This window comes from Hemitrygon akajei, chromosome 15 (assembly GCF_048418815.1).
Source record: "Hemitrygon akajei chromosome 15, sHemAka1.3, whole genome shotgun sequence".
NCBI lineage: Eukaryota > Metazoa > Chordata > Chondrichthyes > Myliobatiformes > Dasyatidae > Hemitrygon > Hemitrygon akajei.
In genome coordinates this window covers 59,623,266-59,645,492 of record NC_133138.1, presented here as the reverse complement: position 1 = coordinate 59,645,492, position 22,227 = coordinate 59,623,266, and the positions used below count along the sequence as shown (strand labels likewise).

Genomic DNA, 22,227 nt, shown 5'->3' with positions numbered 1-22,227 from the left:
ATGATGCAGCCACCGCCATGCTTCACAATAGGGATGGTGTGTTTTTGATGTGCAGCGTTTGGCTTACGCCAAACATAGCGTTTAGTCTGATGGCCAAAAATTCAATTTTGTTTTCACCAGATCATAAAACCTTCTTCCAGCTAACTTCAGAGTCTCCCAACATGCCTTCTGGTAAACTCTAGCCAAGATTTCATGTGAGTTTTTTTATAACAGTGGCTTTCTCTTTGCCAGTCTCCCATGAAGTTGCGACTGGTGAAGCACCCGGACAACAGTTGTTGTATGCGCCGACTCTCGCATCTCAGCCACTGAAGCTGGAACTCCTCCAGAGTTGTCAAAGGCCCTTTTGGTGGCCTCCCTCACTAGTCCCCTTCTTGCACGGTCACTCAGTTTTTGAGGATGGCGTGCTCTGGACAGATTTACAGCTGTGCCATATTCTTTCCATTTTTTGATGATTGACTTAACTGTACTCCGAGGGATATTCAGTGACTTGGAAATTTTCTTGTATCCATCTCCTGACTTGTGTTTCTCAATAACCTTTTGCGGAATTGCTTGGAATGTTCTTTTGTCTATATGGTGTAGTTATTGGCAGGATACTGACTCACCTGCAGTTGGACCCTCCAGACACAGGTTAATTTTTACTACAATCAGTGAAAAACACCTTGACTGCACACAGGTGATCTCCATTTAACTAATTATGTGACTTCTAAAACCATTGGTTGCACCAGTGATGATTTGGTCATATTAGTCATATTAAAGGGGGAGGGGTGAATATTTATACAATCAATTATTTTGTGTTTTATATTTGTATTTAATTTAGATCACTTTATAGAAATCTGTTTTCACTTTGACATGAACTTCTTTTTCTGTTGATCAGTGTCAAAAAAAGCCAAATTAAATCCACTGTGATTTAATGTTGTAAAACAATATTACATGAAAACTTCCAGGGGTGGGTGAATACTTATTATAGGCACTGTATAAATGGAAGCATAGTATACAAGATCAAGTAAGTTACTATAAACCATTTTAAACCAGAAGTATTTTGCCTACCTCTGGAAAACCAACAAAGGTACAAGAGGATCTGATAAATTATTTAAAATCACCAAGGATATATACAAAGCATAAAGAAAACACTATTCTCATTGGTTTAGGTTCAAGAACTAGGTGAGGTAGAATGAAAATTGAACCCAATGTGACATCAGGATATTCTTTTTTAAAATTATGAGTAGTTATGGTTTGCAATGAATAGTAGTGAAGGCAGATTTAGTTCAAAAGGGAGCTGGATAGATATCTGAAAGAAAATAATTTGAGGGGTTATGAGGACTAGTGGAAAATGGGCTAAATATTTTCTTTTGCGCTGGAGCCATTCCGGTGGTTCATGGACAGAGTGGGATTAGGTATTTAGAATGGGAGGAGACTCGTGTGGAGTTCATCAGCAGGCCATATGGCCACTTTTCTCTGTGCCATCTACGTAAGTAGGTTTAGGGTTGTTTCTGTGCCAATAATTGCTGCCAGTTCATTTTGTTTCTATAATGCATGCTGATAGTGACACAAGAGGATTTATGAATGTGACAATCTGTGAAGACTTATTGGGATGTAATCGGTTGATAGCAGAAAAATGAACATAGAGAAATGATGAGCCGGAAAAGGCCAGGTGGCCCATTAAAAGTGCTCCAGACACAGGCATCTAGAAGCAATGTAATTATATGTTTCCACCCACTGCCCCATTCTGGAAATTCTTCAGCAATTCCTTGGACAGTTCACATCACACTGACCCCAAGTATCTTAGCCTTCTATAAGGAGCAAGCCCTGTCTCTGCCTAGAATTTAGCCAGCCACAGGGACCCTCCTGGGAGATAGTACTCTGTAAGAAGTTGCCAGGAATTTGCTGTAAGGGGATAGAGCAATTTATGGAGAGCTGCACTTTGGGGAAGCTTGTAATGCAGTCGGATGCTTGATCTGCTCCTGTGAGCTGAAAGCAAAAGAGAAGTTCCATTTCTTGAGAATAGAATTTGAGTGATCTCCATAATATAGTAATAAAAAAGCTGACACTGAGATGCCAGAGTAACAATCTGTAAAGATTGAGAGTCAATGAAACAGAATAATGAACCTGATATCCATTGGCAAAATAGTGGATATATGTGAGGCTACATTTTATATAACGAGGACAAAAAAATGCAGTTGGTTATTTACATAGAAATTTCAGGAGTAACAGGTTGCAAAGGAAGTGGTTGTTCGGTAAGCAAATAATTTTTCAGAACAGTAAAGTCTCATTGTGGACTCATTTTGTTTGTTGCTTTACTGTCAATGTCATTTCCATTGGAAAAAGTGTTAGGGAAAACAAAAACCTTGCCAAAAATCAATACTTTATATGTGGAAAATTGTTTTACTTCATGATGATTGCACAAGGCAAGGTGGTCTCTGACACAACCACAAATGGGAGGTTGAACATTAATAAAGCATGATTCACACTGTACAGCTGCAGATTGTTTTGTATATGACCATTCCAGTAAAAATGAAAAAAAAAAATTCCATCTTTTCCCAAATTAAGTGTATTTTGTATGTGGATAGATCAATGAAAAAAAATGTTCACTTAGTCATCGTCTTTCATGGCTTCAGGGTCACAAGTATCTTTATTGTCAACGAATCAACATGATGAGTGCATCCCCACAAAATCCTTCAGTTTTCTCCAACCAGAAGCCCTGGATGGACCATGAGATCTGCAACCTGCTGAGAGCCAGGTCAGAGGCATTCAAGTCAGATGGCCAAGAAAGTTACAAGAGGTCCAGGTATGATCTCCAGAAAGCCATCTCACAGGTAAAGTGGCAATTCTGGACTAAACTTGTATCAACAAAGGATACTCGACAGTTGTGGGAGGGCTTGAATGCTATCACCTCTTATAAAGTAAAATCAAGCAACATTGGTGACAAAAGGGTTTTTTTTTTCAGATGAGCTCGATGCCTCCTTGCTTCCTTTGACCATTAAAACAAGGAAGAATCATCACAAACTCACATAGCCCCCGATGATCCTGTAATTTCAGCCTCTAAGGCTGGTGTGCGCGTCACCTTTAGAAGAGTGAGCTTATGAAAAGCATCCAGCCCAGACGTGATACCTGGCCAAGTTAAAGACCCTGTGCTGACCAACTGAGATATGTAACCTCTTGCTTTCAGCTGTTTTGAGGTACCCACCTGCTTCAAGCAGGCTTTAATTATATCAGTGCCTAAGAAGAATGTGGTAATCTGCCTCAATGACTATCACCCAGTAGCACTTACATCCACTGTGATGAAGTGTTTTGAGAGGTTGATGATGAAATGCATTAAGTCTTGGCTGATCCACTTCAATTTCCCTACAGGCGCAACAAGACAACATTGGCTGTTCACTCAACCCTGGAACATCTGGACAGCAAAGCGCATAACATCATAATGCTCTTTATTGACAACAGCTCTGCATTCAATACTATTCATTCCCTAAAACTAACTGATAAACTTCAAGACCTCAATACCTCCCTGCGCAATTGGATCCTCGATTTCCTCACTTACAGATCCCAGTCACTTTGCATTAGCAACAACATTGCCACAATCTCCAACAGCACAGGTGCACCACAAGGCTGCGCGCTCAGCACCCTGCTCTACTCGTTTTACTTATGAATGTGGCTAAACACAGCTCCAATGCCATATTCAAGTTTGCTGATGATGCCACTGTCATAGCCTGAGACTGAAAATCTGTCTGAGTGGTGCCACAACAACAACCTCTTACACAATGTCAGCAAGACCAAGGAGCAGATTATTGACTTCAGTAGGAGGAAACCAAAGGTCCATGAGCCAGACCTCTTTGGAGAATCAGAGGTGGAGAGGGTCAGCAACTTTAAACTCCTTGGTGTTACCATTTCAGAGGACCCATTCTGGACTCAGTACCTAAGCGCAATTACAAAGAAAGCACGGCAGCGCCCCAACTTCATTAGGAGTTTGTGAAAATTTGGAATGGCATCAAAAACTTTGACAAACTTCTATAGATGCGTGATGGAGAGTATACTGACTGGCTGCATCATAGCCTGGTATGGAAACACCAATGCCTTGAATGGAAAATCCTACAAATAGAAGTGGGTATGGTCCAATCCATCAAGGGGAATGCCCGCCCCACCACTGAGCACACCTACACGGAGCATTGTTGCAGGAAAACAGCATCCATCAACAGGGACCCCAACCACCCAGGTCATGCTGTCTTCTCGCTGTTGTGATCAGGAAGACGACACAGGAGCCTCAGGACTCACACCATCCGGTTCAGCAACAGTTATTACCCCTCAAATATCAGCCTCTTGAACCAAAGGGGATAACTTTACTCAACTTCACTTGTCTCACTACCCAAAATGTTCCTACAACCTATGGACTCATTTTCAAGGACTTCTCATCTCTTGTTTTTGTTATTAATTCATTCAGTATTATTATTATTTTCTTCTTGTATTTGTAGTTTGCTGTCTTTTGCACAGTGGTTGAACAGCCAAGTTGGTGTACTCTTTCATTGATGCTATTATGGTTATTATTCTATTATGTATGTGGCGCAATCTATGCTCCAAGGCAGCAAACAACTTCCAAGCAAACTGGCACATACAGCGCCTCAAGGCAAGTCAAGAAAGACACAGGAAGGCGTTCGCTCCTACCCCAACAGGCGGTGCTCCTTGCCCCATCTGCGACCGTATCTGCGCTTCGGACTTTGGCCTCAGAAGTCATATGCGTGCCCACAGACGTTGACTGCGCAACACATTCGTCTTCCTTGGACTTCGAGAGACTGCTACTACTACTATTTATTGAATATGCCCACAAAGTAAATGAATCGCTGGATTGTATATAGTGACATCTATGTACTTTGATAATAAATTTAGTTTGAACTTTAAATCAATTTTAAATGTAGTCACTGTTTTAATGTTGAAAAGCTCAGTCAATATATTTTGTTTTTGAGCAGGCCTTCAGCTAAAAGAAAGTTATTATCTGAAGATAGTCAATGTTACACAAGCATTTTATACAAATCACTAGCTCTGTTGTTTTTCTGCAATACAAAACTGCAGTTAATCCAAAATAGTGGAAATAACTTTCACTGTTGAGATATGGCCATCCGTGATGTAATCTTAAGAGCTTCATTCTGTTCCTACCTTCCTGAAAAGGGTCAGGACTTCAAACCATGAGATCAAAATGTACTTTCAATTACATTGCATAATGCTTTCAGTAATGTGCTGGAAGGGTAGTAAGCTCCTGCAGTTGAATTGTTCCACCTATTTTGAAATGAACTTAATGTATGAAGGTATTAGCTGTCAGTTTCAATGGTATCTTAAAACCTCCTAATCTCCAACTCTCTATGTTCAGCCTTTCAAATATTGCTAACATGCAACTCCGACTTACTGCCCCTTGAATAACTCTGAGATCTATATATATACTTACCCTTTCTCTTTGCTGAATCCAATCTGGTCCGAGTCATACAGCAAAGCAAATGGCAGAACACAGATGTGATGTTAAAGAGTGGTACTCTCAGCATTCAAAAGCTGTATATGCACAGTCATGACAATGATGAATAAAGGCCAACTTCAGAAATGGCATTCAATACACATTGCAAAGCATGAGGCCTTAATGAAAAACGCTTTGACAATTTGTATTTTTTGGTCAAAGCAACCCAAGTGTTTTGCAAGGTAATACACACAAAATGCTGGAGGAACTCAGCAGGCCAGGTAGGATACATGGAATAGAGTAAACAGTTGACACTTTGGGCCCAGACTCAGACTGAAATGTCGACTGTTTACTCTTTTCCATAGATGCCACCTGGCCTGCTGAGTTCTTCCAGCATTTTCTGTGTATTACTTTGAATTCCCACATCTGCAGATTTTCTCTTGCTGGTGTTTTGCAATGCTGGATTTTCTATTTCCAAAGCATATGAGGTCAGCATTATTCACATTCCACCACGTTAAAAATAAGTGTAAATGTATCCTCACCATAAACACAAGAATTTTTGCAGATACTGGAAATCCAAAGCAACACACACAAAATGCAAGAGGAACTCAGCTGATCAGGCAACAGCTATGGAAATAAATAAACGGTCCAAGTTTCAGGCTGAGACCATTCTTTAGGACTGAGAAAGAAGGGGAAAGATGCCAGAATAAAAAGGTGGGAGGAGGGGAAGGAGACTAGCTGAATGGTGAGAGATGAAGCCAGGTGGGTGGGAAAGGTCAGGGCTGGAGAAGAAAGAATCTGGTCAGACAGGAGAGTAGACCATAGGAGAAAAATAAGGAGGAGGGGACCCAGGGGGAAGTAATAGTTAGCTGAGAAGAGGTAAAGGGTCAGAATGGGGAATAGAGGAAAAGGGAGAAGGGAATGTATTATCACCATTAGCATGATGTAAGCAGGGGTAGGATCATGACTGTTTCTGATAAGAAGGAGTCATATAAGTACTGTTGATAAATTTCAAAGCACTGACATTCTTAGTCAAAATTCCTCATATCTTATCAGTTTTTGAGACTGCAACTGCCTTCTCATCAATTTCTATCTGAGATATGGACTAACTATTTTTGAACATATGGTTGAGAGGCTATTACCATTTATTGCTGCTCACTATTTTCTCATAATTTGAACCATTATTACTTCGGACCAGGAATTCCTAACCTGGTGTCCACGGACCCCTTGCTTAGAAACATAGAAAACCTACAGAACAATACAGGCCCTTTGGCCCACAAAGCTGTGCCAAGCATGTCCATACCTTAGAAATTATCTAGGGTTACCCATAGCCCTCTATTTTTTTGAGCTCCATGTACCTGTCCAGGAGTCTCTTCAGAGATCCTATCGTATCTGCCTCCACCACCTTCGCCAGCAGCCCATTCCACGCACTCACCACTCACTGCGTTAAAAACTTACCCCTGACATCTCCTCTGCACCTACTTCCAAGCACCTTAAAACTGTGCCCTCTCGTGCTAGCCATTTCAGCCTTGGGAAAAAGCCTCAGATTATCCACCTGATCAATACCTCTCATCATCTTATACACCTCTATCAAGTCACCTCTCATGCTCTGTCGCTCCAAGGAAAAAAGGTCAAGTTCACTCAACTTATTCTCATGAAACATGCTCCCCAATCCAGGCAACACCCTTTTAAATCTCCTCTGCACCCTTTCAATGGTTTCCACCTCCTTCCTGTAGTGAGGTGACGAGAACTAAGCACAGTACTCCAAGTGGGGTCTGACCAGGGTCCCATATAGCTGCAACATTACCGCTCAGCTCTTAAACTCAATTCCACGACTGACGAAGGCCTTCATAACCACAGAGTCAATCTGCACAGCAGCTTTGGGTGCCCTATGGACCTGGACCCCCAGTTCCCTCTGATCCTCCACACTGCGAAGAATGTTACCGTAAATACTATATTCTGCCATCATATTTGACCTACCAAAATGAACCACCTCACACTTATCTAGGTTGAACTCCATCTGCCACTTCTCAGCCCAGTTTTACATCCTATCAATGTCCTGCTGTAACCTCTGGCAGCCCTCCACGCTATCCACAACACACCTAACCTTTGTGTCATCAGCAAATTTACCAATCCATCCCTCCATTTCCTCAACCAGGCCATTTATAAAAATCATGAAGCGTAGGAGTCCCAGAACAAATCCCTGAGGCACCCCAGTGGTCACTGACCTCCATGCAGAATATGACCCATCTACAACCACTCTTCGCCTTCTGTGGGCAAGCCCGTTCTGGATTCACAAAGCAATGTCTGCTTGGATTCCATGCCTCCTTACTTTCTCAATATGCCTTGCATGGGGTAACTTGTCAAATGCTTTGCTGAAATCCATATACACTACATCTACTGCTCTACCTTCATCAATGTGTTTAGTCACATCCTCAAAAAATCCAATCTTTCGGAACTTCTCCGTCTCCATTGCTGATGCGAAGATCATCACCAGAGGCTCAGCAATCTCCCCCCTCGCCCCCCACAGTAGCCTGGGGTACATCTTGTCTGGTCCCGGTGACTTACCCAACCTGATGCTTTCCAAAAGCTCCAGCTCATCCTCTTTCTTAATATCTACATGCTCAAGCTTTTCAGTCCGCTGTAAGTCATCACTACAATCGCCAAGATCCTTTTCCATAGTGAATACTGAAGAGAAGTATTCATTGACTACCTCTGCTATCTCCTTCTGTTCCATACACACTTTTCCACTGTCACACTTGATTGGTCCTATGCTCTCATTTCTTATCCTTTTACTCTTCACATACTTGTAGAATGACTTGGGGTTTTCCTTAATCCTGCTCACCAAGGCCTTCTCATGGCCCCTTCTGGCTCTCCTAATTTCTTTCTTAAGCACCTTCCTGCTAGCCTTATAATCTTCCAGATCACTATCACTACCTAGTTTTTTGAACCTTTTGTAAGCTCTTATTTTCTTCTTGACTAGATTTACAACAGCCTTTGTACACCACGGTTCCTGTACCCTACCATTCTTTCCGTCTCATAGGAATGAACCTATGCAGAACTCCATGCAAATATTCCCTGAACATTTGCCACTTTTCTTCCAGTCATTTCCCTGAGAACATTTGTTCTCAAGTTATGCTTCTAAGTTCCTGCCTGATAGCCTCATATTTCCCCTTACTCTAATTAAACGCTTTCCTAACTTGTCTGTTCCTATCCCTCTCCAATGCTATGGTAAAGGAGATAGAATTGTCATCATTATCTCCAAAACGTTCTCCCACTGAGAGATCTGACACCTGACCAGGTTCATTTCCCAATACCAGATCAAGTACAAGCTCTCCTCTTGTAGGCTGAACTACATATCGTGTCCAGAATCCTTCCTGAACACACCTCATAAACTCCACCCTCTCTAAACCCCTTGGCAAAAAAGATTGGCAAACTCTGCTCTAGAGTAGTCATTCAGACAACCCCTTGTCTTGCCAGTTTTTAACTGACTATAAATTACAAACTGCAGTCAAATATTCCTTTCACATGTGCTTTTATCTAGGAAAACAAAGATAAATTGAAAATGGAAAGTCATTACACAGGTGTTCAGGCTTTCCTGTGCAGGAAGAACATCCCAAAATAACAACCGTCATTATCTTGTGTGCATCTTATTGGGAAATTACAGCTGCAGATTATGTTGGTATAGTATGTGAAAGTTAAACTGCATAAACCTTATGGATATTCAAATAGAGAGATGAGAAATTTAAATTAGTATGCAACTACCCCACTTTCAATTACAGGGTGTAATTTTGTTGAGTTAGAATAAACAATTACAAAAAAATCCATTCCTACATTGTTTTATTGCTATTTTTATTCAGTGGCAAATCATTGAAATACCGAAAAATAAATAAAATACAATTGTTAAAAGAATGTGTTACATTCTGCGATTTTATTAATGTAAACAAGTGCATTGACGGGGCTTTGAGGGGGTTTCAACATATTTACAAGACATTAAAATATTATGTTTAATACAGTCTGTGATTTGAATTACTCTCTAAGAAACTATAAGATATGATTTAAAAATACATAATATGCCATTTGCTTGGGAGCTAGAGCCTTATTGAATCACACTTACAGCTGATGTGGAAAGGTATAAGGTTCCAATGTTTCAATTCTAAGATCATAAATAAAACACATCAGATTACCAAAAGTGAACTGCATTTTAACTGCCTGAAAAAATCTAATTATAAAACAGTAATGAAACAAGTTAGGTATTCCAAAAATTAAAAAAGTTGAAAGAAATAATCAAACTTTATCTGAACTCCCCATACCTTCCCACTTACACTTTTTAAATTAATCACACACATACGTACTGAACATACTTAAATAATAAAACAACTTCATCATCAGTGTATGATTTTAGAATAATCTACTTTCATCAGCTAGTTATAACATTCTGATGATCCCACCAATTAATGGAATAATCACCCATGCACCCAGTTATAAATTTTTCTTGATATGCACTTATTCAATGACTTACAGTACAGCTCTGTCAATCTAGATATGTTAGTTCACTATAATGATAGTAAATTCTATAATATTACATGTAAACATTTCTGGTTAGGAAATTTCAGGACTGAAAAGGCAAGGCTACAGTTACAGTGCATAGTTGAAACAATGGAAGCACACAATAAATTACAACAGAAAAGGCTTCAATACATGTAAACTATTACATTTTAAAATGCAGCACATAAAACACGTAAAATACCCGAGTGTTTAACCCCAATTCCCATTATACTAACACTGTATCCCAAACTACAGACATTAAAATTGGTGAACACAGCTGCAATTCCACTATTGTTTTATGGTTACTTATGGGAACACAACAACCAGTGAGCAGTAGTTCTACTAGACTGCCCAAACTTGTGACATTTGACATCTACCGAAGAATCACAGACAGAAGCAGCTTAGTTCATGTAAACTTCATTTTGATTTCACTGTTAAAGGATGAGTGTCCTGTTCTAATGGACAGAGGTAAACAAATGAAAAGTGCCTTGATTGAGGTATTGTGGCATCCTCTGCAGGCAATAGATGTAAGGCTGTTACCTAGTCAGGCTTCTCTGTGCCTCTTTCAACAAGCTGTCAAAATCCATAGTGTCATACTTGCTTTTCATTGGAGAAGGGTCCAGGTCTTCTGCACTGGGATCTAAAATTAACCAAGATTTGTTTTTAGTTTTGTATTTACTTCTGCTTTACAAAGTACGCACTTTGAATGAACATTTAGTATTATTTTCTTCTGGGCCATATTACATTATTTCTGTGCATTACATTTTTATATAGAAAATTGCAATTCAGGATTTCAGTCCCTCTACGTATTCAGAAGAATTTCAACACATAATGGTTTCCATCACTCTCTTCTGTCAATGGATTTGTTAGTGATGCTGGTGTAGCCAAAACTTATTCAAGTATGCATAAGCTATTTCTGCAAAGTGTGCATAAAACATCTATTGAATGCTAAACCAAATCTAAAGGGAAAAACTTCCATTCCGGTAAACCCTTACTTGTTAAAGCTATTGCTATACAGGTGTTCTGAACATGCAAACTTCTAGAGCAAAGGCTAGGAAACAGAGTTACTTCACAAAAATGAAGCAAAGAAATGAAGCATACGAGTTGCAGTATTTCTAGATTTGATATGTATTTAGGAGAATTATTCCAGGTTAGATAAATTAAGACACTAGGATTACCTAGAATTTTTGGAAAATAAGGGAGAGGCACATTACAAAGAAGACAAAGTTAAAAATAAACATGGTACCTCACTGGTTGGGCAGGATGTGGTTCCAATTTGTTAACGGAATCAATGTTAACAGGGTTATTATTGCATTACACAGAGAGAGATGCATTATCAACAGTACTGCTGTGCCAGGAGCCTGCCAGAAATCCACCTGGAAATTTCTCAATGGTAACACAATTAATGTCGTTTACTGGCCATTGAGCTCGTTACCTCAGCTAAATCTCTGGGGACGCCATTGCTGTGCATTCAAAAAAGAGGGGTAGACAGTGGCTTCTGTCACATCCAACAGGAGCAGGAAGCCTCTCTACATCAAGTCACTGTGTGATTCATTGCTGGATTTGTGCCGGCTCCCCCACACTCAGCTTCCCAGCACAGCAGCGGGGAGGACATGCCAGGATTTTTTGGTAGTGCATTGGTTCACAACCCAAGTAGATATCTTTTTTTTTTAATACAAGGATGTATGTACCTCTGAGGACCATGAGAGTTACAATGAATCAGCATTCTGTGGGATCACGCTGAGTGGCATATAAGTGCACATTAAAATGTATAAATGCTCTGAATGCAGGAAAAGGTTAGCTCTGGCAGGACAGCGCTGCTAGCCTCCATGTGCACTTTACCTGGAAAACTTAAGCACATGGAACACCAACAGTGAATTGCTGTGAATGTAAAAGAAAAAATGATGCACAGTTCAATAAGGTACAGTTTCCATTTTGTACCGATCAACACCACAAAACAGTAATATCGACAGAGCTAAATGCTGAAATCTACAGAGAGCACAATGCAAGTTCCTTACCCAGATCAGTGTAATTGCCTTTGCAGAATTGTCTGAGCCCTTCGCAGTATAAATGCAATGCAGGCTCACTCCGTCTCTGCAATTTATGTCCGTTCTTGAGAGCAGAAGCAGCATCCTCACTATGGCGATATGCAATAAATCCATACTTAACACTGCATTTAAAACAATGCATTAGTGCACTTAATTAAAAATGGACATTACCTGAAAATATGAGATTCATTTGAACGCGTCATATTCTCAATTAATGCTTACCCCCGATCTTGAGTAAATAGTTTGCATTCTTCAATCTCTCCAAAAACTTCGAAACGATGCTTTAGTTCTGCTGGAGTTATATTGCAGGCTAGCTTTCCGATATAGATAAAACGGCACTCATCCTGAACAAATAAATATAATTTAAAACCATTTGTAAAATCTCCTTCAGTTATTCACTTCCCCTTTCTATGGTGCTTTAAATCAATTATTTATTGCACGCCTATTAATAGCACACATTTTTAGCACATACAGTGTGTACGTGCTGTTCACAACATCTGAACTCTGTTCTCAGAAAACTGTCTTGGAATACTTTGTTAAAGCAATATATAAATACAGGTTATGTTGATCTTTCTGCAATGGATATGGGTGGCTCAGAAATAACCTATAGATTTGGAATGGCCGAAGTTACCATAAACAGTGCAATATTATTTTAATTAATAACTAATTATTGAAAATGGACAGTATATGGAAAAGGGTGTTTTTCGGAAAGATTTCTTCTGGATGAAATATTATTTAAGAGCAGGTATTTAACGGTAAGTTTTAAATGAAGTCATGAACTAAAGATTAAGGAATTTGCAACCATCAGAGAATTCTTGATTAAGGATGGGATTTTATCCCCTAAGTCACCTCTAAGCACCTGTTATTTGTGTAATATGATATTATTGATGATATTTGGACAGGAACTTTTAACATGCTTATGACATTGCTATGCCTAATTAAAATTATGTATTTTAAGCACACTTCCAGTAAATTTGTGGATAAAGAATTGCTGTCAAGCTGCTGGTGGATAACACACAATAACACAGGAGCAGGAGCAGGTCATCGGGCCTTCAAGACTGCTTGTTCAATATGATCATGCATATATATGCTGGCCTGGATAGCTGAATCAAGAGGAAGAGAGAAGCCAAATTAAACTGAGGAGTAAAATGATTCAATGCTAAATTGAAATATGGGGGGACCTGAGGAATGCCAGAAACACAAGAGGAATCTGTTGGAAAAGTTAAAGGAGAACGTGTCACAGTGAAGAAAAAATTAGAACGATTAGTTCTAATTCCTGTATGAACTTGCCTGTAAAAAGCAGTGTGTCTCTGTGGACTTTGGTGTCAATGCCATCAATGTCATTTCTTAATTCAGATTGGTTCTGATCACCTCAATATCACAGATGGCTGTGGAGGCCAAGTCGTTGGGTATACTTAAAGCAGAAGTCGATAGGTTCTTTATTAGTAAGGGCGTTCAACGTTGCGGGAAGAAGGCAGGAGAATGGGGTTGAGAGGGAAAATAAGTCAACTGTGATCAAATGGGATAGTAGAAATGATGGGCTGAATGGCCCAATTTGTTCCAGTTTCTTAATTGTTTTATTCCCCATACCACCCACTCTCTGATTCTGGCTTCTTGTTGAAGACAATGTTAAACCTGCACCATCTACAGAACAGATTGGGTCAAAGGCATAGCCTTCCATCTCAAAATCTTTCCTATACCTGACATATGCCGGTGATATGAAACCTGATTCTGATTCTTTAAAGCTAAACACAAATGAAAGTTACTGTTATTGTCAACTGGAAATGTTAAATGCCATTGTTTAACTTTTATGTCTATATTAAAGACAAATTATCTAAACTCTTCAACCTGCCACATCTTTCTCTCAGGACACATGCCATGACTCCCCTGAAATGAATACCGTAATCAGTTTTGTGACATCAACACTTCTGCTTTAATATATTTATGACACCTATGTAAACAAAGGAACAGCTGGACTATAAATTATAAAACCCATTTCAAGTCACTGGTTTATAAACCAAAGCTATTTTTTGAAGAATTATTGTCGTGACAATGTATCAGCTTATTTGATGTCATTGCTTGGTAGTTTTTATATTAGAATGTATGATTCTTTGCAGGTTTAGACAGAAGTAATATCAAAATGACTAATGAAATATCTATGTTCAGAATTCAGTTCTTACACTGTTAAACAGAATTTAAAAACATCTCAGCATTTGATGGCTCTGGCCCACTACTCACAGAATTCACAAGAATGAAAGGTGACCTCATTCAAACCTTGCGAATGTTGAAGTCCTTGATAGAGTGTATGTTGAGAGGATATTTCCTATGGTGGGCGAGTTCAAGACCAGAGGACACAGCCTCAAAATAGAGGGATGTCCTTTTAGAATGGAGATGAGGAGGAATTGCTTTAGCCAGAGAGAATGTTGCCACTAGTGAGGGCAAGTTATTGGGTATATTTAAGGCAGAGGTTGATAAATTCTTGATTTGTCAGGGCACGAAGGGATATGGGGAAAAAGCAAGACTTGATGGGCCAAATGGCCTAATTCTGCTGCTATATCATAAGGTCTTATGAAACTTTTGCTTATCCGAGAAATATTTTTGAAAATATATTTTGGCTAAAACCAGAAGCAGTAAAACTGTCCTTAAATGACATGAATGAGTTTGTTCAGCACTAATACATTAATTATGAATATGGGCAAAAACTAAATGAGTGACAAAGCTAGTTACTATCTACAGGCAACATGTCTCTTGCCAGTGCTAAGATTAAAGCTGCGAACCATTGATGCACAGGATTTTAGCAACAGAAGCCCTGAGCATAAATCCTACTTAGGCAAGGGAAATGAGTACAGTTCTACTTGTTATTAGTAGACTTGGTAATCTTGCTTTAATCAGAGACAGTAAGCCTAATGCAACTGAGGTTGAACACTGTTGAGAATATCAAGTTTAATAAATATTTATGCTTCTCATCAAATTTAACGTAAATATAACTTTTTTTTTCCCATTCTGAAGTAGATGAAAAGATCATGGTCAATTTCACAGAGTAGTTCCTGTAAATATACAATATTAAAAATGAATGTGACAGGAAAATGTAGCAGGTCTGAGATTTAAAATCAAAGTTCATATCGTCTTTTAGATGATCAAGCATAATTTTACTATTTTAAATGGGAGTATTAAAACCTGAACCCCAACTCAAGCAACCTCTAACCTACTAACTTCCAGGTTTTAAGAGGCAGCTCACTCACTGGTTTGCATGAGATGAAATGTCAGTCTTTAAGGGAGGCTGTCAATTTCTGATTTTATCTGCTTTCCAGGTTTAAGGTGATATGATTGTTTTCACAGGCATGAAGGAGCTTGGCAGGTGAAGAGATGCAAGGACAGCTTCACAGAGAAGGTAAGTGCCAGCTCACATGCCCCCATTCTTCTAGCATCTGGGTTATGAATCACAGACTGCCTTGGGATCAGAGAATGACACATGTTTCTTTGGGATAGGGCTATTATTCTTCCACCCTGGTTGGCAATCAGATTACACCTCCTGTCCTGGTTCTGTAGCCTGTCCAGCTGGAACCCATGCCTAATAATCAGTTTTCTGGGTTAGGAACCTGTCAGCAAAGGACCAGTGTGAAGTCAGATTCCATATTAGACAAGTTTCCATTCTACCTTCAAACCCTCTAGATTATATTGATTATTTTCAGGCAACAAAGGAGATTTCTACAGTGCTCCAAGCCTACCATAACACAGAATAGTTTTCCTGTTTGGGTTGATGAACTAAGTGTGCATCTGTGCTTACTGCTGCCTGACAGGAAAATTGAAATGGTGAAATACGCACCTAAGGTGAGGGGTCAAGTAGAATGTCAGAGTGATTCAAGACGATTTAACTTTGAAACATTGGGCGGATACAGAAGGGACGAGGGCCAGCGTGATTGGCAGAATAAAATAGGAAAATGAACAGGTTGAGATTTTGAGGAAGGAAGACTGAAGTGGTGATAGGAAGAATTGGCAGATCTTGACAAGTGATCCCCTCCCCCCCACACAGACACACACTCTTCTGCTGTTCTCCCTCCTTACAGAGTAATGGAGAAATATTCAGCTCAATCAGCCTTTGCAGTTGCAAATTATTTTACTCTTTCTGTTGTCTTAGAGATGCATTTAAAGCACCCAGTTGACCACATTTAAGGTAAGTCTCCAGTATTAGATCCAATTTTCTCTTTTTTGATTGACCCACCATGGCTTTATTCCTTCTATCCCTTCGGTTAGCATTTTCAAAGTCCTCGCCATTCCAGATTTGCCTCCCGTATAAACATTTGTCACGCCTGGCATTCCTGTGGAATTTTCACAATAAAAATATTTTCAGCCAACAGCAAGTTTAACATCCGTACACAAATAAATTACTGATAACCTTTATAAGAGTTGGTAGCTTTGGCATAGTACTGGCAGATGCAATGGGCTGAATGGCCTTTGTTGGGAGTCTGAGGTTCTTTTGGAAATCAGGGAAGAGGCACAAAACTTGTTGCTTCACAGTCGTTTTATTAAACGGTGATAGAACAAAGAAAATTTGATACAAATGTTGATAGTGATCTAGTAAGTGAAGGAAAAGCTAAGAAGCTAATAAGATAGCACTGCCTTGTAGTCAGTTATTTTTATAGGACAGAGATAAGGAAAAATTCCATTCATATTTATAGATCAGAGTTAACCAATGAGAAAAATTATTATTCAAATAATGCAGTACAAAGAAGCTTACAAGGCTTTCCATAATTATACACTATATAACAACTAAAGGCATACTGAACTTGCATATACATCCTATAATGACTGAGAAGCATAGTAAGCCGTTACTTGCATATAAGTAATTGTATAAAATGCAAACTGATAATTAATTTTTAAAACTGCAAATCAATAATAAATTAAACAGTCTATCTAAGAATTAAACAGTTGGATCCAACACCCTGTCGTGTGGAACCAATTCCCAGATGCTTAATCCATTTACCAAAGGTAGCTCATCAAATACATTTTAAGATACAATTTTCCCACCATCGTGACAAGCAAAGCTTCTTAACTACACTACCATCGGTGGCAATTTAATGAAACCCAACAAGTTAGTTACAATATTATGCAGTAGGTTGGGGTTAAATAAAGGATCTACATTTAATGCATTCTTTGTATCCAAGTGACAAGTTAATTACTTGGCTACATGTTTCTCGGCTCCTCACTTGGGCAGACAGACTAGGTGTGGGGTTTGGGAACTGGCTGGAGGGGGTGGAAATGTTAAGAAGCAGTGCTTATCCATCCTCTGAAACCCTGGTGCTAAGAACAAGAATCTAGGCAGTAGGTTCAATTATAATGCTTTTCATGTTTTAACAAATGGCAGCATCCATCTTCTAAACAAAGACATACCGGTATCTTATGGGCAAAAGCTGCATGTATTAAGTATTGTTGGAAATATATCTCAGCTGAAGTTAGAGAAGGGGAAATAGAAAAAAATAAAGAGACATAACATCTTGAACAGGTGATTTGATGAATTTTGTATCATTAGAAACGTGTTATCAGAATCCAGTTGGGCATGACAGACATTACATATATTTATAAACGATAGATAGTTCACTATATTCTATTTCTAATTTAATTGAAAAGCCCTATTTCAACTGTCTTGCATAGGCTTTTCATCTTCAATAACTATAACACTGGTTACATTTATGGATAATGCAAAGAAAGGTATTTACAATGATAAATTGTTGTAATGTAAGAGCCTACAATTTCTGCTCAGTAGTGAAGCAATTGCACTTGTCCCTGACTTTGAAAAACACTGCCCACAACAATCCAATAATCTCGTGGTGTGGATATCATCTTCCCTGACATCATTTGTCGGTGGCATCTATGACGTCAACAGACATGTCTGGCAGCCAATCAATTACAATGAAAAATTTTCTCAGAAAGCAAACAATAATAGAAAGAACCAATTTTTACTTAATTTAAAACTGCATAGTTATAAATGATTACAGTGTAGAAGGCGACTGTACACTAGCTCCCTACAAAGCAACTCTTCAGTTCTCAACTAAACCAGCCTTTTTCTCCATAGCGTTACAATATTTCTTTCAACATATACTTAATCTGATTTCCTCTTGAAGTCCATAATGAAACCTGCTTCCATCACTTCTGCAATTACATTATTTCTTGTTCGAAACAAGTACAGCATTAAAAAGATTCTCCTTATATCAATCTCAAATATTTGTTGCTTTTCTGCATGAGATTAAAAGAGAAGTGGAATATCAAACACATTTTATAAAAAGATCAATCATTTCAAATACATCTGATATTTCTTTTTAAGAAAATGATTGTTTAAAAAGCTAAGGTAAGAGCATTTGGACCAGTGTTTCCATTAAGGAGAAACTCAAGACATATATATGAAGCAGAGCACATTCAGGATTTTTCAGTCAGAATTGTTGCTGAAGTTTTCATCAGCTCACTGATGAACTACAGTGGATTCTGATTAGTTGGGCCATCAGTTAATCGGGGCGGCTGTTTATTTGGGACAAATTTTAAGGAAGAGAAACAAATTGAGAAAATAGCTGGGCTTCCTTGTACAAAGTTTGTATTTATTTGGGACACCATGCAGCTTAATTGGGGCAGGAGACCAATGCAAAACATTTTCTAACTAGCATCAGTGGCGTGCATGTCATGTGCCCATCAGACACTACACCATGCTTAAAACAGTTTCTAAACAGTGTCACTTGTGTATTTGTGTTCAAACAGCAGTGATTTTTGTCACTGATAGTTATCCAGTAATAGACTATAAGACCATAGAACATTACAGCACAGAAACAGGCCTTTTGGCCCTTCTTGGCTGTGCTGAACCATTTTTCTGCCTAGTCCCACTGACCTGCACCTGGCCCATATCTCTCCATACACCTCTCGTCCATGTACCTGTCCAGGTTTTTCTTAAATGTTAAAAGTGAGCCCGCATTTACCACTTCATCTGGGAGCTCATTCCACACTCCCACCACTCTCAGTGTGAAGAAGCCCCCCCCCCCCCACAATGTTCCTTTTAAACTTTTCCCCCTTCACCCATGTCCTCTGGTTTTTTTCTCCCCTAGCTTCAGTGGAAAAAGCCTGCTTGCATTCATTCTATCTATACCCATCATAATTTTATATACCTCTATCAAGTCTCCCCTCATTCTTCTATGCTCCAGGGAATAAAGTCCTAACCTATTCAACCTTTCTCTGTAACTCAGTTTCTCAAGTCCCGGCAAAATCCTTGAAAACCTTCTCTGCACTCTTTCAACCTTATTAATATCCTTCCTGTAATTCGGTGACCAAAACTGCACATAACACTCCAAATTCGGCCTCACCAATGCCTTATACAACCTCACTGTAACATTCCAGCTCTTATACTCAATACTTTGATTTATAAAGGCCAATGTGCCAAAAGCTCTCTTTACTACCCTATCTACTTGTAATGCCACTTTTAGGGAATTTTGTATCTGTATTCCTAGATCCCTCTGTTCTACTGCACTCCTCAGTGCCCTACCATTTACCTCGTATGTTCTACCTTGGTTTTTCCTTCCAAAGTGCAATACCTCACACTTGTCTGTATTAAACTCCATCTGCCATTTTTCAGCCCATTTTTCCAGCTGGTCCAAATCCCTCTGCAAGCTTTGAAAACCTTCCTCACTGTTCACTACACCTCCAATCTTTGTATCATCAGCAAATTTGCTGATCCAATTTACCACATTATCATCCAGATCATTGATATAGATGACAAATAACAATGGACCCAGCACTAATCCCTGTGGCACACCACTAGTCACAGGCCTCCACTCAGAGAAGCAATCCTCCACTATCACTCTCTGGTTTTTCCCATTCAGCCAATGTCTAATCCAATTTACTACCTCACCATGTATTCCTAGCGACTGAATCTTCCTAACTAACCTCCCATGCGGGACCTTGTCAAAGGCCTTACTGAAGTCCATGTAGACAACATCCACTGCCTTCCCTTCATCCACTTTCCTTGTAACCTCCTCGAAAAACTCTAATAGATTTGTTAAACATGATCTACCACGCACAAAGCCATGTTGACTCTCCCTAATAAGTCCCTGTCTATCTAAATACTTGTAGATTCTATCTCTTAGTGCTCCTTCCAATAATTTACCTACTACCGACGTCAAACTTACTGGCCTATAATTTCCTGGATTACTTTTGGAGCCTTTTTTAAACAACAGAACAACATGAGTTATCCTCCAATCTTCCGGCACCTCACCCGTAGATTCCGACATTTTAAATATATCTGCCAGGGCTCCTGCGATTTCAACACTAGTCTCCTTCAAGGTCCGAGGGAATACCTTGTCAGGTCCTGGGGATTTATCTACTCTGATTTGCCTCAAGATAGCAAGCACCTCCTCCTCTTCAATCTGTATAGATTTCATGACCTCACTATTTGTTTGCCTTATTTCCATTGACTCCGTGCTAGTTTCCTTAGTAAATACAGATGCAAAATACCCATTTAAGATCTCCCCCATTTCTTTTGGTTCCATACATAGCTGACCACTCTGATCTTCAAGAGGACCAATTTTATCCCTTACTATCCTTTTGCTCTTAATATACCTGTAGAAGCTCTTTGGATTATCCTTCACCTTGACTGCCAAAGCTACCTCATGTCTTCTTTTAGTCCTCCTGATTTCTTTCTTAAGTATTTTTTTGCACTTTTTATACTCCTCAAGTACCTTATTTCCTCCCTGTTTCCTATACACGTCATACATCTCTCTCTTCTTCTTTATCAAAGTTCCAATATCCCTAGAGAACCAAGGTTCCTTACTCTTAATCACTTTGCCTTTAATCCTGACAGGAACATACAAACTCTTCACTCTCAAAATTTCTCCTTTGAAGGCCTCCCACTTACCAACGGCATCCTTGCCAGAGAACAACCTGTCCCAATCCATGCTTTTTAGATCCTTTCTCATTTCTTCAAATTTGGCCTTTTTCCAGTTTAGAACCTCAACCCGAGGACAAGATCTATCTTTATCCATGATCAAGTTGAAACTAATGGTGTTATGAACACTGGAACCAAAATGTTCCCCTACACACACTTCCATCACCTGTCCAAACTCGTTTTCTAATATAACTATATAACCATATAACAATTACAGCACGGAAACAGGCCATCTCAGCCCTTCTAGTCCGTGCCGAACTCTTGCTCTCACCTAGTCCCACCAATCTGCACACATCCCATAACCCTCCATTCCTTTCCTGTCCATATACCTATCCAATAGGAGATCCAAGGGGTCAGTGTGGACATGGTGGAGGATTACAAGTACCTGGGGATAAGAATTGACAATAAATGGACTGGTCAAAGAACACTGAGGCTGTCTACAAGAAGGGTCAGAGCTGTCTTTACTTCCTGAGGAGACTGAGGTCCTTTAACATCTGCCGGACAATGCTGAGGATGTTCTACAAGTCTGTGGTGGCCAGTGCTATCATGTTTGCTGTTGTGTGCTGGGGCAGCAGGCTGAGGGTAGCAGACACCAACAGAATCAACAAATTCATTCGTAAGGCCAGTGATGTTGTGGGGGTGGAACTGGACTCTCTGACGGTGGTGTCTGAAAAGAGGATGCTGTCCAAGTTGCATGCCATCTTGGACAATGTCTCCCATCCACTGCATAATGTACTGGTTGGGCACAGGAGTACATTCAGCCAGAGACTCATTCCACTGAGATGCAACACTGAGCGTCATAGGAAGTCATTCCTGCCTGTGGCCATTAAACTTTACAACTCCTCCCTCAGAGTGTCAGACACCCTGAGCCAATAGGCTGGTCCTGGACTTATTTCCTCTTGGCATAATTTACCTATTATTATTTAATTATTTATAGTTTTATATTGCTATATTTCTGCACTATTCTTGGTTTGTGCAACTGTAATGAAACTCAATTTCTCTCGGGATCAATAAAGTATGTCTGTCTGACTAATATTGCATCCTCTCTAGTTGGTACCTCTATGTACTGATTTAGAAAACTTTCGGATCGGAAGGGAGAAGGAATGGGAGCAGAGGAGGGACAGGGGTGGTTAGGGAAGAGAGAAGCGCGGGGAGTCGCCCCAGAGACGGGACGAGAAAATCAAAAATTTATTTAAAAAAAAAGAAAACTTTCCTGAACACATTTTACAAACTCTAACCCGTCTAGACTTTTAACATTATGGGAGTCCCAATCAATACGT

The 22,227-nt window shown here is 39.5% G+C and overlaps 1 protein-coding gene across 2 annotated transcripts in view; it reads right to left on the bottom strand.

Moving 5' to 3' along the window:
* Positions 1-9,343: 9,343 nt before the first annotated feature.
* LOC140739386 (peroxisome proliferator-activated receptor gamma coactivator 1-alpha-like) overlaps positions 9,344-22,227 on the bottom strand; it is a 154,470-nt gene continuing 141,586 nt past the window's right edge. For both annotated transcript variants that reach the window (XM_073067648.1, XM_073067649.1), the window contains exons 9-12: positions 16,250-16,346; positions 12,250-12,371; positions 11,998-12,149; positions 9,344-10,619 (exon numbers count right to left, since the gene is read on the bottom strand). In XM_073067648.1, the coding sequence (XP_072923749.1) occupies positions 10,516-10,619; positions 11,998-12,149; positions 12,250-12,371; positions 16,250-16,346 (475 nt within the window). In that variant the 3' untranslated portion in view covers positions 9,344-10,515. The remainder of the gene's footprint in view (positions 10,620-11,997; positions 12,150-12,249; positions 12,372-16,249; positions 16,347-22,227) is intronic.